The sequence below is a fragment of the Oncorhynchus nerka genome, linkage group LG7 (genome assembly GCF_034236695.1).
Source record: "Oncorhynchus nerka isolate Pitt River linkage group LG7, Oner_Uvic_2.0, whole genome shotgun sequence".
In the NCBI taxonomy this organism is placed as follows: domain Eukaryota; kingdom Metazoa; phylum Chordata; class Actinopteri; order Salmoniformes; family Salmonidae; genus Oncorhynchus; species Oncorhynchus nerka.
Genome location: NC_088402.1, coordinates 75,511,990 through 75,529,903, shown reverse-complemented (window position 1 = coordinate 75,529,903; position 17,914 = coordinate 75,511,990). Strand labels below are relative to the sequence as shown.

Here is a 17,914-nt window from a genome sequence, read left to right as displayed (position 1 = left end):
AGTAGGACAGGGAGCAGGGTAGAGTAGGACAGGGAGCAGGGTAGAGTAGGGCAGGGAGCAGGGTAGAGTAGGGCAGGGAGCAGGGTAGAGTAGGGCAGGGAGCAGGGTAGAGTAGGACAGGGAGCAGGGTAGAGTAGGACAGGGAGCAGGGTAGAGTAGGACAGGGAGCAGGGTAGAGTAGGGCAGGGAGCAGGGTAGAGTAGGGCAGGGAGCAGGGTAGAGTAGGACAGGGAACAGGGGTAGAGTAGGACAGGGAGCAGGGTAGAGTAGGGCAGGGAGCAGGGTAGAGTGGGGCAGGGAGCAGGGTAGAGTAGGACAGGGAGCAGGGTAGAGTGGGGCAGGGAGCAGGGTAGAGTAGGACAGGGAGCAGGGTAGAGTAGGACAGGGAGCAGGGTAGAGTAGGACAGGGAGCAGGGTAGAGTAGGACAGGGAGCAGGGTAGAGTAGGGTGGGGCAGGGAGCAGGGTAGAGTAGGGCAGGGAGCAGGGTAGAGTAGGACAGGGAGCAGGGTAGAGTAGGACAGGGAGCAGGGTAGAGTAGGACAGGGAGCAGGGTAGAGTAGGACAGGGAGCAGGGTAGAGTAGGGACAGGGAGCAGGGTAGAGTAGGACAGGGAGCAGGGTAGAGTAGGACAGGGAGCAGGGTAGAGTAGGACAGGGAGCAGGGGTAGAGTAGGGACAGGGACAGGGTAGAGCAGGGAGAGGGTAGGACAGGGAGCAGGGTAGAGTAGGACAGGGAGCAGGGTAGAGTAGGACAGGGAGCAGGGTAGAGTAGGGACAGGGAGCAGGGCAGAGTAGGACAGGGAGCAGGGTAGAGTGGGGCAGGGAGCAGGGTAGAGTAGGACAGGGAGCAGGGCAGAGTAGGACAGGGAGCAGGGTAGAGTAGGACAGGGAGCAGGGTAGAGTAGGACAGGGAGCAGGGTAGAGTAGGACAGGGAGGACAGGGACAGGGTAGAGTAGGACAGGGAGCAGGGTAGAGTGGGGCAGGGAGCAGGGTAGAGTAGGACAGGGAGCAGGGCAGAGTAGGACAGGGATCAGGGTAGAGTAGGACAGGGAGCAGGGTAGAGTAGGACAGGGAGCAGGGTAGAGTAGGACAGGGAGCAGGGTAGAGTAGGACAGGGAGCAGGGTAGAGTGGGGCAGGGAGCAGGGTAGAGTAGGACAGGGAGCAGGGTAGAGTAGGACAGGGAGCAGGGTAGAGTGGGGCAGGGAGCAGGGTAGAGTAGGACAGGGAGCAGGGCAGAGTAGGACAGGGAGCAGGGTAGAGTAGGGCAGGGAGCAGGGCAGAGTAGGACAGGGAGCAGGGTAGAGTAGGGTAGGGAGCAGGGTAGAGTAGGACAGGGAGCAGGGTAGAGTAGGGCAGGGAGCAGGGTAGAGTAGGACAGGGAGCAGGGTAGAGTAGGACAGGGAGCAGGGTAGAGTAGGACAGGGAGCAGGGTAGAGTAGGACAGGGAGCAGGGTAGAGTAGGGCAGGGAGCAGGGTAGAGTAGGACAGGGAGCAGGGTAGAGTAGGACAGGGAGCAGGGTAGAGTAGGACAGGGAGCAGGGTAGAGTAGGGCAGGGTAGAGAGTAGGACAGGGAGCAGGGTAGAGTAGGGCAGGGAGCAGGGTAGAGTAGGGCAGGGTAGAGTAGGACAGGGAGCAGGGTAGAGTAGGGCAGGGAGCAGGGTAGAGTAGGGCAGGGAGCAGGGTAGAGTAGGACAGGGAGCAGGGTAGAGTAGGACAGGGAGCAGGGTAGAGTAGGACAGGGAGCAGGGTAGAGTAGGGCAGGGAGCAGGGTAGAGTAGGGCAGGGAGCAGGGTAGAGTAGGGCAGGGAGCAGGGTAGAGTAGGACAGGGAGCAGGGTAGAGTAGGACAGGGAGCAGGGTAGAGTAGGACAGGGAGCAGGGTAGAGTAGGACAGGGAGCAGGGTAGAGTAGGACAGGGAGCAGGGTAGAGTAGGGCAGGGAGCAGGGTAGAGTAGGACAGGGCAGGGTAGAGTAGGACAGGGAGCAGGGTAGAGTAGGACAGGGAGCAGGGTAGAGTGGGGCAGGGAGCAGGGTAGAGTAGGGCAGGGAGCAGGGTAGAGTAGGGCAGGGAGCAGGGTAGAGAGGGGACAGGGAGCAGGGTAGAGTAGGACAGGGAGCAGGGTAGAGTAGGACAGGGAGCAGGGTAGAGTAGGACAGGGAGCAGGGTAGAGTAGGGACAGGGAGCAGGGTAGAGTGGGGCAGGGAGCAGGGTAGAGTAGGACAGGGAGCAGGGCAGAGTAGGACAGGGAGCAGGGTAGAGTGGGACAGGGAGCAGGGTAGAGTGGGGCAGGGAGCAGGGTAGAGTAGGACAGGGAGCAGGGCAGAGTAGGACAGGGAGCAGGGTAGAGTAGGACAGGGAGCAGGGTAGAGTAGGGCAGGGAGCAGGGTAGAGTAGGGCAGGGAGCAGGGTAGAGTAGGGCAGGGAGCAGGGTAGAGTGGGGCAGGGGAGCAGGGTAGAGTGGGACAGGGAGCAGGGTAGAGTAGGACAGGGAGCAGGGTAGAGTAGGACAGGGAGCAGGGTAGAGTAGGACAGGGAGCAGGGTAGAGTAGGGACAGGGAGCAGGGTAGAGTAGGACAGGGAGCAGGGTAGAGTAGGACAGGGAGCAGGGTAGAGTAGGACAGGGAGCAGGGTAGAGTAGGACAGGGAGCAGGGTAGAGTAGGGCAGGGAGCAGGGTAGAGTGGGGCAGGGGGCAGGGTAGAGTGGGGCAGGGAGCAGGGTAGAGTAGGACAGGGAGCAGGGTAGAGTAGGACAGGGAGCAGGGTAGAGTAGGACAGGGAGCAGGGTGGAGTAGGACAGGGAGCAGGGTAGAGTAGGGCAGGGAGCAGGGTAGAGTAGAACAGGGAGCAGGGTAGAGTAGGGCAGGGAGCAGGGTAGAGTAGGGCAGGGAGCAGGGTAGAGTAGGACAGGGAGCAGGGTAGAGTAGGACAGGGAGCAGGGTAGAGTAGGACAGGGAGCAGGGTAGAGTAGGACAGGGAGCAGGGTAGAGTAGGACAGGGAGCAGGGTAGAGTAGGGCAGGGAGCAGGGTAGAGTGGGGCAGGGAGCAGGGTAGAGTAGGACAGGGAGCAGGGTAGAGTAGGACAGGGAGCAGGGTGGAGTAGGGCAGGGAGCAGGGTAGAGTAGGACAGGGAGCAGGGTAGAGTAGGGCAGGGAGCAGGGTAGAGTAGGACAGGGAGCAGGGTAGAGTAGGGCAGGGAGCAGGGTAGAGTAGGACAGGGAGCAGGGTAGAGTAGGGCAGGGAGCAGGGTAGAGTAGGACAGGGAGCAGGGCAGAGTAGGACAGGGAGCAGGGCAGAGTAGGGCAGGGAGCAGGGTAGAGTAGGACAGGGAGCAGGGTAGAGTAGGACAGGGAGCAGGGTAGAGTAGGGCAGGGAGCAGGGTAGAGTAGGGCAGGGAGCAGGGTAGAGTAGGGCAGGGAGCAGGGTAGAGTAGGACAGGGAGCAGGGTATAGTAGGACAGGGAGCAGGGTAGAGTAGGACAGGGAGCAGGGTAGAGTAGGGCAGGGAGCAGGGTAGAGTAGGGCAGGGAGCAGGGTAGAGTAGGACAGGGAGCAGGGTAGAGTAGGACAGGGAGCAGGGTAGAGTAGGACAGGGAGCAGGCTGGAGTGGGGCAGGGAGCAGGGCAGAGTAGGACAGGGAGCAGGGTAGAGTAGGACAGGGAGCAGGGTAGAGTGGGGCAGGGAGCAGGGTAGAGTAGGACAGGGAGCAGGGTAGAGTAGGACAGGGAGCAGGGCAGGGATCAGGGTAGAGTAGGACAGGGAGCAGGGTAGAGTAGGACAGGGAGCAGGGTAGAGTAGGACAGGGAGCAGGGTAGAGTAGGACAGGGAGCAGGGCAGGGATCAGGGTAGAGTAGGACAGGGAGCAGGGTAGAGTAGGGCAGGGAGCAGGGCAGAGTAGGACAGGGAGCAGGGTAGAGTAGGACAGGGAGCAGGGTAGAGTAGGGCAGGGAGCAGGGTAGAGTAGGACAGGGAGCAGGGCAGAGTAGGGCAGGGAGCAGGGTAGAGTAGGACAGGGAGCAGGGTAGAGTAGGACAGGGAGCAGGGTAGAGTAGGGCAGGGAGCAGGGTAGAGTAGGACAGGGAGCAGGGTAGAGTAGGGCAGGGAGCAGGGTAGGGAGAGTAGGGCAGGGAGCAGGGTAGAGTAGGACAGGGAGCAGGGTAGAGTAGGGCAGGGAGCAGGGTAGAGTAGGGCAGGGAGCAGGGTAGAGTAGGGCAGGGAGCAGGGTAGAGTAGGACAGGGAGCAGGGTAGAGTAGGGCAGGGAGCAGGGTAGAGTAGGGCAGGGAGCAGGGTAGAGTAGGACAGGGAGCAGGGTAGAGTAGGACAGGGAGCAGGGTAGAGTAGGACAGGGAGCAGGGTAGAGTAGGACAGGGAGCAGGGTAGAGTAGGGCAGGGAGCAGGGTAGAGTAGGGCAGGGAGCAGGGTAGAGTAGGGCGGGGATCAGGGCAGTGATCAGGGCAGGGATCAGGGCAGGGAGCAGGGTAGAATCGACTGGGCAGGAAGTGGGCCACCGTAGTGTTAGACAGCAGATGGTGATCTGACGTGATACCAGGACCTGACCTCTTCACCCCAGATGCAGTACACACACACACACACACACACACACACACACACACACACACACACACACACACACACACACACACACACACACGCGCACACACACACACACATACACACACCATAACACCACAAAAACAACTGCTTCTGAGTCCTGCCCAGCTGCCCTCTCAGTCACAATACTAAAATCCACCATCTCCCTCCCAGCATCATCTCAGCATCATCAGGATAAACAATTACACAACACAGAGTGAGCAGGATTATCAGCAGTCCCCAGTCTATAGAGGAATGAGTTGGATTACAATCCGAGCCCACTGAACCCACTGAGGTTAATTCTAATGGCCTGCTAAATGATCTCAGTGAAGGCATGCTAACCCAAAATAATAGAGGGTGTTACTGTCGCCCCAGAACACCCTGCCTGCATCCCTGCAAGGAGGAGAGCAAATGCTGAATTACCTTGTCACCAGGCAATTATTTATCCTGTCCCAGCATTGGAGTGATGTAAATGACTTTAAGTGCACTTTGCAGGGGCTGCCATTACGATAATGATGATTGCAGCTAGCGGCTCTGACACACACATTCAGCTATAGCTTCTTCTTCACAGTGTGGTCTGTGATTAGAAGGGCTATGCATCAAATACATGATAGAAAGAAGAGAGAGAGAGAGAGAGAGAGAGAGAGAGAGAGAGAGAGAACACCACTCCTCCGCTCAATTCATCTAACCACAGCCACTTCAACTCCATTTATTTGCTTTCATCACTAAGTCTGACATGTATCTGGAAAAATACCAGCGCTGCTTTTCACTATGACTCAGTCTCTCCCTCTCTCTGACTTCCTCTCTCTGTCTCCCTCTCTCTGTCTCTCTCTCCTCTCTGTCTTACTCTCTCTTTCTCTCTCTGTCTCTCTATTTGTCTGTCTCTCTCTCCTCTCTGTCTTACTCTCTCTTTCTCTCGCTGTCTCTCTCTCTCTCTTTCTCTGTCTCTCTCTGTCTCTCTCTCTGAGTCTGTGCTGTCTTAAGTTATAAATGGTCTTGCAGTAACAGCAATCACCAACAGATGTCACTCTTGGCTTCTATGGCTCAGAGCAGGGTAGCGACGACTCTATAGGTTGGTGAAGCAGAGAACTGTGACCTCAGAGTGCAGTGGTGACTCCTCTATAGGTGGCTGAAGCAGAGTTCACAGAGCTGTGACCTCAGAGCGCGGCGGTGACTCCTCTATAGGTGGCTGAAGCAGAGTTCACAGAGCTGTGACCTCAGAGCGCGGTGGTGACTCCTCTATAGGTGGCTGAAGCAGAGTTCACAGAGCTGTGACCTCAGAGCGCGGTGGTGACTCCTCTATAGGTGGCTGAAGCAGAGTTCACAGAGCTGTGACCTCAGAGCGCGGTGGTGACTCCTCTATAGGTGGCTGAAGCAGAGTTCACAGAGCTGTGACCTCAGAGCGTGGTGGTGACTCCTCTATAGGTGGCTGAAGCAGAGTTCACAGAGCTGTGACCTCAGAGCGCGGCGGTGACACCTCTATAGGTGGCTGAAGCAGAGTTCACAGAGCTGTGACCTCAGAGCGCGCCAGTGACTCCTCTATAGGTGGCTGAAACAGAGTTCACAGAGCTGTGACCTCAGAGCGTGGCAGTGACTCCTCTATAGGTGGCTGAAGCAGAGTTCACAGAGCTGTGACCTCAGAGCGCGGCAGTGACTCCTCTATAGGTGGCTGAAGCAGAGTTCACAGAGCTGTGACCTCAGAGCGCGCCAGTGACTCCTCTATAGGTGGCTGAAGCAGAGTTCACAGAGCTGTGACCTCAGAGCGCGGCAGTGACTTCTCTATAGGTGGCTGAAGCAGAGTTCACAGAGCTGTGACCTCAGAGCGCGCCAGTGACTCCTCTATAGGTGGCTGAAGCAGAGTTCACAGAGCTGTGACCCCAGAGCGCGGTGGTGACTCCTCTATAGGTGGCTAAAGCAGAGTTCACAGAGCTATGACCCCAGAGCGCGGCAGTGACTCCTCTATAGGTGGCTGAAGCAGAGTTCACAGAGCTGTGACCTCAGAGCGCGGTGGTGACTCTTCTATAGGTGGCTAAAGCAGAGTTCACAGAGCTGTGACCCCAGAGCGCGGCAGTGACTCCTCTATAGGTGGCTGAAGCAGAGTTCACAGAGCTGTGACCTCAGAGTGCGGTGGTGACTCCTCTATAGGTGGCTGAAGCAGAGTTCACAGAGCTGTGACCTCAGAGTGCGGTGGTGACTCCTCTATAGGTGGCTGAAGCAGAGTTCACAGAGCTGTGACCTCAGTTGTATCACAGAAGACCAACTGCCACTCAACACCAGACACAGACAGACACGAGACAGACGCCTGGCTGTGAACCTGTTCTATAGCTGAAAGGCATCAGTTACTTTAAAGCACCACATACACACAGGTTAGCCTCTGTAGCCTTTCATTCATTGTTTGTTTACATACTGTCATAAACCATCACATCAATTGCTTTGGGTTGTAGGCTAATGGCACTAACACACTTGAGCAAATGATGACGAGGTTCTAAGCACCTCTGATCAAAATGTGTGTTAGAATGTTTAGCTAACTGTGTCACTGAGAGAAAAGGTTACTGAGAGTCACAGTGGGCTTTGAGTCAGCCAATGAACAGCCAGGTAGATGTGTACACTGAGCAGTGGACATAGAGATGAGGGTTCAGAGGTGAAAGTGTGGTGGTTGTGTAGTGAATACTCACATGTTGTGTAGGACACACCAGCCACAGTGGGGGTCACCGGAGCTCAGGCACTCTCCACACGTCCCATACTGATCACATGACTCTATAGGGACCTGTGTCACCTGAAAGAAACACAGGCACACACAGCAGGGTTGCCATACAGTTACTATTTAAAACCTTTTACTGCAGTGGGCTAAATCAGGCTCACACAGTGTTTCTTTGTCTTAAACAAATCTACTCTGGAACAAAAGTATACACCTCACACACACGGTTATGGGTTTAAAAGAAAGAAGACACCTGTACCATGTCAGATATTTGTATTCACTGACTACTTTTTTTATTCACTGGAAACTGTTGACCCATAAAAACATGCGCTACATGAAACATTCTAACCTTGCTTGTAACTGAAAAGACAAACTGAACACATCCTTTTCACCTCTTCATGTTGAAGAATGGATTCTGTATTATTATTAGGGAATGTGTCGGGTTGAAGAATGCATTCTGTAGTATTTTTTAGGGAATGTGTCGGGTTGAAGAATGCATTCTGTATTATTATTAGGGAATGTGTCGGGTTGAAGAATGGATTCTGTATTATTATTAGGGAATGTGTCGGGTTGAAGAATGGATTCTGTATTATTATTAGGGAATGTGTCGGGTTGAAGAATGCATTCTGTATTATTATTAGGGAATGTGTCGGGTTGAAGAATGCATTCTGTATTATTATTAGGGAATGTGTCGGGTTGAAGAATGGATTCTGTATTATTATTAGGGAATGTGTCGGGTTGAAGAATGGATTCTGTATTATTATTAGGGAATGTGTCGGGTTGAAGAATGCATTCTGTATTATTATTAGGGAATGTGTCGGGTTGAAGAATGGATTCTGTATTATTATTAGGGAATGTGTCGGGTTGAAGAATGCATTCTGTAGTATTTTTTAGGGAATGTGTCGGGTTGAAGAATGGATTCTGTATTATTATTAGGGAATGTGTCGGGTTGAAGAATGCATTCTGTAGTATTTTTTAGGGAATGTGTCGGGTTGAAGAATGGATTCTGTATTATTATTAGGGAATGTGTCGGGTTGAAGAATGCATTCTGTAGTATTTTTTAGGGAATGTGTCGGGTTGAAGAATGGATTCTGTAGTATTTTTTAGGGAATGTGTCGGGTTGAAGAATGCATTCTGTAGTATTTTTTAGGGAATGTGTCGGGTTGAAGAATGGATTCTGTAGTATTTTTTAGGGAATGTGTCGGGTTGAAGAATGCATTCTTTATTATTTTTTAGGGAATGTGTCGGGTTGAAGAATGCATTCTGTAGTATTTTTTAGGGAATGTGTCGGGTTGAAGAATGCATTCTGTAGTATTTTTAGGAATGTGTCGGGTTGAAGAATGGATTCTGTAGTATTTTTAGGGAATGTGTCGGGTTGAAGAATGCATTCTTAATTATTTTTTAGGGAATGTGTCGGGTTGAAGAATGCATTCTGTAGTATTTTTTAGGGAATGTGTCGGGTTGAAGAATGCATTCTGTAGTATTTTTTAGGGAATGTGTCGGGTTGAAGAATGCATTCTGTAGTATTTTTTAGGGAATGTGTCGGGTTGAAGAATGCATTCTGTAGTATTTTTTAGGGAATGTGTCGGGTTGAAGAATGCATTCTGTAGTATTTTTTAGGGAATGTGTCGGGTTGAAGAATGGATTCTGTATTATTATTAGGGAATGTGTCGGGTTGAAGAATGGATTCTTTATTATTTTTTAGGGAATGTGTCGGGTTGAAGAATGCATTCTGTAGTATTTTTTAGGGAATGTGTCGGGTTGAAGAATGCATTCTTTATTATTTTTTAGGGAATGTGTCGGGTTGAAGAATGCATTCTGTAGTATTTTTTAGGGAACGTGTCGGGTTGAAGAATGCATTCTGTAGTATTTTTTAGGGAATGTGTCGGGTTGAAGAATGGATTCTGTATTATTATTAGGGAATGTGTCGGGTTGAAGAATGCATTCTGTAGTATTTTTTAGGGAATGTGTCGGGTTGAAGAATGCATTCTGTAGTATTTTTTAGGGAATGTGTCGGGTTGAAGAATGGATTCTGTAGTATTTTTTAGGGAATGTGTCGGGTTGAAGAATGCATTCTGTAGTATTTTTTAGGGAATGTGTCGGGTTGAAGAATGCATTCTGTAGTATTTTTTAGGGAATGTGTCGGGTTGAAGAATGCATTCTGTAGTATTTTTTAGGGAATGTGTCGGGTTGAAGAATGGATTCTGTATTATTATTAGGGAATGTGTCGGGTTGAAGAATGGATTCTTTATTATTTTTTAGGGAATGTGTCGGGTTGAAGAATGCATTCTGTAGTATTTTTTAGGGAATGTGTCGGGTTGAAGAATGCATTCTTTATTATTATTAGGGAATGTGTCGGGTTGAAGAATGCATTCTGTAGTATTTTTTAGGGAATGTGTCGGGTTGAAGAATGGATTCTGTAGTATTTTTTAGGGAAAGTGTCGGGTTACAAAGCTTTTTGGTAATTTATCAAAGTTACCGGAATCTTCAGTAATATTAATTTATTTTATCTGTGTCCATATTGTCCAGAGTTTCTAGCTGATAGACCACATGGTTCAAGAGAAAATAGCTAAATATATAAAGGATATTTCATGCTGAAACCCTAATATTAAACACCAATGGTATTAATTAAGTTGATGGTTTATACAGTATTTAGGATAATATTTTACAGCTTTTTCATCCTATTTTTTATTTTAAAATAATCTTATTCAATTATTTTACATGTGATAAGGCCACACAGAGGGCCAGATTATTATAGACACCTGTGATAATTGGACGTACCCAAAAGGGCCATAAGATGTCTTGTGATGAATTCCATAAAATCCCTGAAAGATTTTCCCATAAAAATGATTGTAGTTTTGAACATTTCCAGTAATATACCCTTCCTTTACAACCCTAAGAATGTGTATGAACGTGTATGAATGTGTATGTCTAGTAGTAAATTGGTTCCATATTAGACACATTTTAAGTCATGAGTTGTATTGATTTCGTCTTGTTCTGATAAAGACATGCAGCAATAGGAGGCTAGGAGGCCAGGCAGCCAGGCTTATTGTCTGTTCCAACATCTAGTTTCTGTAAAGAAAACACACTAAAACACACTCTGTAAAGAAAGCACACTCTAAAACACAATATGTCTGTGAAGAAAGCACACTCTAAAACACAACGTCTGTAAAGAAAGCACACTCTAAAACACAACGTCTGTAAAGAAAGCACACTCTAAAACACAATATGTCTGTGAAGAAAGCACACTCTAAAACACAATATGTCTGTGAAGAAAGCACACTCTAAAACACAATGTCTGTGAAGAAAGCACACTCTAAAACACAATGTCTGTGAAGAAAGCACACTCTAAAACACAATATGTCTGTGAAGAAAGCACACTCTAAAACACAATGTCTGTGAAGAAAGCACACTCTAAAACACAATGTCTGTAAAGAAAGCACACTCTAAAACACAATGTCTGTGAAGAAAGCACACTCTAAAACACAATGTCTGTAAAGAAAGCACACTCTAAAACACAATATCTGTGAAGAAAGCACACTCTAAAACACAATGTCTGTGAAGAAAGCACACTCTGAAACACAATGTCTGTAAAGAAAGCACACTCTAAAACACAATATGTCTGTGAAGAAAGCACACTCTAAAACACAATATGTCTGTGAAGAAAGCACACTCTAAAACACAATATGTCTGTGAAGAAAGCACACTCTAAAACACAACGTCTGTAAAGAAAACACACTAAAACACACTGTCTGTAAAGAAAACACACTAAAACACACTGTCTGTAAAGAAAACACACTAAAACACACTGTCTGTAAAGAAAACACACTAAAACACACTGTCTGTAAAGAAAACACACTGTCTGTAAATAAAACACACACTCAGACACACAGATATATGTGTGAAAGGCTCCTATACATGACATACACACAGACTGACAGACAGACATACCAAGAGATTCCCTCTCAAAATGCCTATTCTATTGGCATACTCAGTGATTTCGTTCTACCATCCCTGGATGCTGCATTTTTTTCTCCAATGTATCCTGAAAAACAGGCTGCAATATTCAAAACATGTTTCACACAATTGTGTACTCTAAACACTCCTGAGTGGCGCAGTGTCTAAGGCACTGCCTCTCATTGCAAATAGGCATCACTTCAATCCCTGGTTCAAATCCAGGCTGAATCACATCTGGCTGTGATCGGGAGTCCCATAGGGTGGTGCAAAATTGGCCCAGCGTCTTCTGTGTTTGGCTCGGGAAGGCCGTCATTGTAAATAATAATTTGTTCTTAACTGACTTGCCTAGTTAAATAAAAACACACTCACACAAGGGCTCAAACTGTCACGCTCGTCGTGGTATCATACTTGGACCAATGAGCAGCGTACGTAGACTTCCACATGTTTATTCATTGAAACTCCAAAACTATTGCTGATGGTGACCCTGAACAATCAAAATAATAGACAGTATATTGTAAGCTCCATTCAGCAGGTATCGCCAGATGAGAATTGTCTCCGGTAGCTTACTTTTATTCCAGTAAAACACCACATTTTCAAGAGTGCATAGATAACTGATATTGCCTGTGATTGTTCGGCATGCAAAATGACTTGTAGACCAATAACTGTCAACATCGTTATATGCTGTTCAACACTGAAGGAGAGCTCGCATCAGTATATCACAAAAAATGAGAGGTATTTTCGGAAATAAATAAAAAGATATCAGTGATTTGTAACGTTTGATTTTCTGACCAACATGCTACATTTGGATGGGTTTTAGGGTCTGCAGACCAATGCACTTACAGTATATCTTAAACATTTGAATTGGGGATTGATGTGTATCATATCAGTGAATTACTACATCCCTACTAAAGTCTTCCAGCTGGGAGGCCTGTATGGCAGTCAGCCTGTTCACCTCAGGCCTAGTGGAATGATCCTCTCACACCTGTCTCTCCTAGGGAGATTTCAGTACACCGACACAAAGACCACCCACATACTATACAGAATATCTCCACAGAACACAGGGACAAATGAAGTAAAGGATTTTCAAAATGCACAGGATATCAGCTTTACAACCAGGGTAAGTAAACAACATGGTCACAACCAACACGGATAAACCTATTATGCTTCCGACACTATCCTTTCAACACTATTCCTCCAACATTATCCTTCCAACATTATCCTTCCAATACTATCCTTCCAGCATTATCCTTCCGATACTATCATTCCACCATTATCCTTCCAACATTATCCTTCCACCGTTATCTTTCCAATACTATCATTTCACCATTATCCTTACATCATTATCGTTCCAATGCTGTCCTTCCAGCGTTGTCCTTCCACCATTATCCTTCCAACACTATCCTTCCAACATTATCCTTCCAATACTATCCTTACAACTACAGTATATTTTCTTTGAAAGCATCCAGAATAATATACAAAGAGAGCCAGCGTTTCTGACAGACAAGGCCAACCTCTCTCTATTCAGCCCTGTCTCTTTCTGTCTCTCTCTTCAGATCGATGGCCAGTGTGAGACTGGGGGCCCACTGGGAGGGAGGGGCAGAGTAACACCCCATTTGGTGCTTTAACACAGGCTTGTTGTACGTGAGGGGCTGGGTTAGGGGCTGGGTGAGGTTAGGAGGCAGGGGTTGGACCCCTATAGATATCCACCTGTCCCAGGCTGTGAAGTGAGGCCCTCAGCACACAAAGGGAGCTATTGACACGTAAGTCGGGGCGTCAACAGCGGCTGCACAGTGTACAGGGTTCTTCACGCTCACTCCCGTTACATTAACCCCCCATACACACACACACACACACACACACAATTCAGTTCCATTCAAAATTATATTTTCCCTAACCACTAACCCGGTATCATCTCTCCATAGTTTTCTCCCCACATGGTGAAACGAATAAAACTTACTTTCCCTGACTGAGGCAGATCTATTTCAAGGCCATAACAATGAGGAGACAGATGTCAGGAGGTTAGGAGTGAGACCCTTATAATGTAATAATGTTACCAGACCCAAGCCAGTGTCAGCGGGTATGCAAACACATACAGAGACAAACAAAGACAGACAAACAACACAGGCATAAATGGAGATATGTAGACAGAGAGAAAGACAAAGAAAGAGAGAGAAACAGAGAGAGAGGGATTATTGATGTATTGTCCAGAGTGGGTTTGTACAGCGAAGGTGAGGAGGACAGGGGGTGTAGGGGTGGAGTGAGGTGGAGGGATGGAGGGAGGTGGAGAGAGGTGGAGGGGAGGATCAGAGAAGAGCAGCTGTTGGCCAGCTCAGCACACGCTGCAGTCACTCAACACAGCAGGCCAGACAGCACAACGAGGCCCGTTCTCCCACCGTGAGGAGAGGACAGCAGAGGGACTGTGAGTGTGTCTGTTTACTGTTTATGCTCAGTATGTGCAGTCCTCCAGACAATGTGTCTGTCTTTTGAAGACAAAGAGAGAATAATACTACAAATCACCAATAGAACGGGGGCACATCTCCATAAGCAACGAGGGGTAGCGTTATATGGTAAATGAATTGTATCATTCTTCTAATTGAATGCTAATGTAATGTAAGGTATGAGAGGAAGTCGTAGTGGGGCAGGTAATGAGAGAGAAGGGGAAAGGTTATAGCCCAGGCACACACAGGCAGCACTGCATGACTGACATCCACACTTCCAAGACTATGAATGAATGTGTTTTGTATGGGTTAGGAATTTGTTTAGAAGTCTTTATATGGGTACCCTTCAAATAAACTGTTCATTTCTTCATGCCTATACATTTTAAATGTGGAGCTTTTCATCCTGACTTTGTTACCTGAATGTTGCTGTAAAGCTGCTAAAACGTTGTAATATTGTTCTCTGGCTGATGTAGGCCTATGTAGAGGCTGAGAGAGAGAGAAATAGTTATGTTAATTTTTGATTGATTATTTCACTTTTGTTCATGATCTATTTCACTTGCTTTGGCAATGTTAACATGTCTGCCATGCCAATAGGGGCGGCAGGGTAGCCTAGTGGTTAGAGCGTTGGACTAGTAACCGGAAGGTTGCGAGTTCAAACCCCCAGCTGACAAGGTACAAATGTGTCGTTCTTCCCCTGAACAGGCAGTTAACCCACTGTTCCCAGGCCGTCATTGAAAATAAGAATATGTTCTTAACTGACTTGCCTGGTTAAATAGGAGGATTCCTCTATGCTGGTTCTGTTCTGATAAATGGTCATTCTGAACGGCCATTTCATTCTAACCCTCTATCGGCCAAGCTGTACTGAGAGGCAGCCAATCACACTGCACCAGCATGATGGATGGAGGGAAAAGAGATAGAAAAGGAGTGTTGTGCAGGTCAGCTTTTAGTTCGCCCGCAATTGCTAATAACCCATCTGCAACCGCCTGACTAGTCTATATGTGATACATTTACAATATGAGGCCTACACCCGGCCCTAACCTGATAATATAGACAATGTGCTATAGGCTAGAGTAAGAGATGACGGAATCATTTTTTGAAGATGTTTTGCTTGATTTAGATGTCATTATATGTTGCCCTGGAAGACTAAATAAACCCTTACTCACCAGAATAATGTCATATTCAAATCCATGGAATAAAAGCTTCAATCTAGTTGACATCGGTAAAGTTTAGGGACCGGGGACAAAATGCAATATACCAACAAAAAAAATCAGGAAAGATGTTTGTGCAAAAAATTCCAAATAACATTCCTTTGACCGGAAGTAAGGAAATAGAAAGCTGTTTTCAGATTTCAGTTTGGCTGGATGCATATTTTCTGTGGTTGAAATAGCCTACTCTCAGCTTTATGACGCTGATAAATACTCTAAAGGATTGGATCCTTTCTTTCAATTTTGTGTGCGTTTTCTCTATACAACCCGACAGACACCCACCCGTCCTTCATCCACACAATATTTCATGATCGTAAACCTGCCCAACCCACGGATAAAACCGTGGGGACTGTGGATTATGAGTCAACCCGCGCATCACTAGTGTGTGTTTGGAGCCAGACGTGCTCCAGTACTCAGAAACCCACCGTTGCCAGGAAGGCAGAGAGGAAGCAATTCCACAAGCCATTACCAAGGCAACAGGCCTAGTTTTGACCTCACAGCCCCCCCACATACCACAGCTGGCACCTCTGGAACAGCCTGCCACCTACATCCCTACACCCCTCTCCCTTACACCTCCCAACCCCCATCCATTTTTTATGAGAGCAGCCAGCCCACCACGTCACTGTTTATGAGAAACATCGATCATCCACACACACCATTCCCCACTGAGAGAGAGAGATGGAGAGAGAAAGAGATGGTGGGGAGGGTGGCGAGAGAAGAAGGGAGGGAGGGGAGAGAGAGAGAGAGAGGGAGAGAGAGAGAGAGAGAGAGAGAGAGAGAGAGAGAGGGGGGGGGGGGGGGGGTCCTCTCCTCTCCTCTGTCAGTTCAGTGAGAAGAAAATAAAGTGGAGGAGGGAAAAGGAGATTGTGCTACAACAGGCACAGCACCACCACTGCTGCTGCCCGGTCAATGAGCCAATGAGCTCTAACTACCCACTGCCCCTTCTGAGGAGTCAGTCAGCATGCCACTCTGCCACCTCTTACTCCAGACAGTCAGTGCCAAAGCCCCTTGCATCCCTTTCCTTTCCTCACACTGTGAAGCTGAAGGAGTGGTCTCTGGCATCAGAAAGAGCCAACAGACACACTGACAGAACAGGAGGGTAGGGGAAGGGAGGGGAGGAAAGAGGAGAAACCCAATGTGTGGCATTTGATGACCGCAGTCTGAACTCAGTCGGTCTGAATAATGAGAATTCTAAGTTTACATAACCAAGGTAAATTAACAACCACTCGTGAGAAGGCTCAGGCTGAGGTTACACACACACACACACACACACACACACACACGCACGCAGAAACACAAACTCACTCACACACGTGGCATTGGATTTCAACATGTGTTCCCTGAACCGATTGCCAGCTGCATAGAGTAATGACAAACTGGAGCAGTGGGTTCCATGTGGCTGGGGGGTATGAGAGGTGAGGTGACTGAGGTGACTGCTTGTACCCAGTGGGGGTAAGGGTAAGGGAGCAACAAGGGAGATTAGGGGGGGGTAAGGGAGCAACAAGGGAGATTAGGAATAATGGAGAGATGGAATCAATCAGAGAAAGAGGATGAAAAATACATCCAGTCGATCGAGCTAGGAGTGTATCAATTATGTATGGCTGGGGGAGATGAAGAGAGGTAGGGGACGGGAGGGGGAGGATAGAGGGAGAGGGAGGTTAGGGGGAAGTAGGGGAGGGTAGAGGGAGGGGATGGTGGGAGGGAGTAGTAGATGGTGGGGGGAGTAGGGGAGAAGCAGAGGGAGATGGGAGAAAGGTAGGGGAGGGGGATGTGGGGGAGATGTAGAGGAGAGATAGAGGAGAGGTAGAGGAAAGGTAGGGGGAGAGGTAGGAGGAGAGGTAGAGGAGAAGTAGAGGAGAGGTAGAGGAGAGGTAGAGGAGGTAGAGGAGGGGTAGGGGAGAGGAAGAGGAGAGGTAGAGGAGAAGTAGAGGAGAGGTAGGGGAGGTAGAGGAGGGGTAGGGGAGAGGAAGAGGAGAGGTAGAGGAGAAGTAGAGGAGAGGTAGAGGAGAGGTAGGAGAGAGTTAGAGGAGAGGTAGAGGAGAAGTAGAGGAGAGGTAGAGGAGGAGTAGGGGGAGAGGTAGAGGAGGGGTAGAGGAGAAGTAGATGAGAGGTAGAGGAGAAGTAGAGGAGGAGTAGGGGAGAGGTAGAGGAGAAGTAGAGGAGTGGTAGGGGAGAGGTAGAGGAGGAGTAGGTAGAGAGGTAGAGGAGGAGTAGGGGGAGAGGGAAGCTCCATATGTGTAAGAGAGCATGGTGGAGACCGCTGTGTAGGGAGGCCCACAGACACACACAACAGACTAGTCCCTCCACACCACATGTGCTGCAGCATGTGTGTGTCAGTGTGCATGAGTATGTACTGTTAGAAAACACCAGACGAGTCCCTCCACTCCACATGTGCTGTAGCTGCATCTGACTGATGTTTGTCTTTAATTGGTGTTTGGAGAAGCAGCCAGTGTAAATGAAATGGTTTCTCCACAGGTTTCACTTCTGAAAGCCCTCACATGGGAGATTTGGATTATTCCACATGAATTATGAATTGCTGGACACACCGGCCGGTTGACCACCTCACAGCTCACACACACACACACACACACACACACACACACGCACACACATTCACACACACACACACACACACACACACACACTCAATAACCTCTCTGACAACCTCCTCTACTACAAACAGACAACCCCATGGAGATGGAGCAGAGAAAAACAGGCATGTATACTCACCAAAACATGAATAGATTGTTTTGTGTGCACACAACACCTTGTCCTCTCTCTCTCTCTCTCTCTCTCTCACACACTTTATCTCTCTCTCTCTCTCTCTCACTCTCTCTCTCTCTCTCTCTCTCTCTCTCTCTCTCTCTCTCTCTACCTCTGTCTCACTCTCTCTCTCTATACCTGTCCTGTCTCATCCTAACGCTAGACTGAGTCCTTAATAAGCTTACAGAAATGCTGACATAAAAACACACCTTCCTTTCCTCATGCATGAATGGGTTTCTCTGAATAATGCAAGCTGAACCAGC

At 48.6% G+C, this 17,914-nt stretch overlaps 1 protein-coding gene across 1 annotated transcript in view; it reads right to left on the bottom strand.

The window, feature by feature from the left end:
• Nucleotides 1–17,914, bottom strand: part of LOC115125041 (plexin-A2-like) — a 522,986-nt gene that overhangs the window by 250,856 nt on the left and 254,216 nt on the right. Inside the window, exon 5 of the mRNA XM_065020830.1 lies at nt 7,266–7,366. Within this exon, the coding sequence (XP_064876902.1) occupies nt 7,266–7,366 (101 nt within the window). The remainder of the gene's footprint in view (nt 1–7,265; nt 7,367–17,914) is intronic.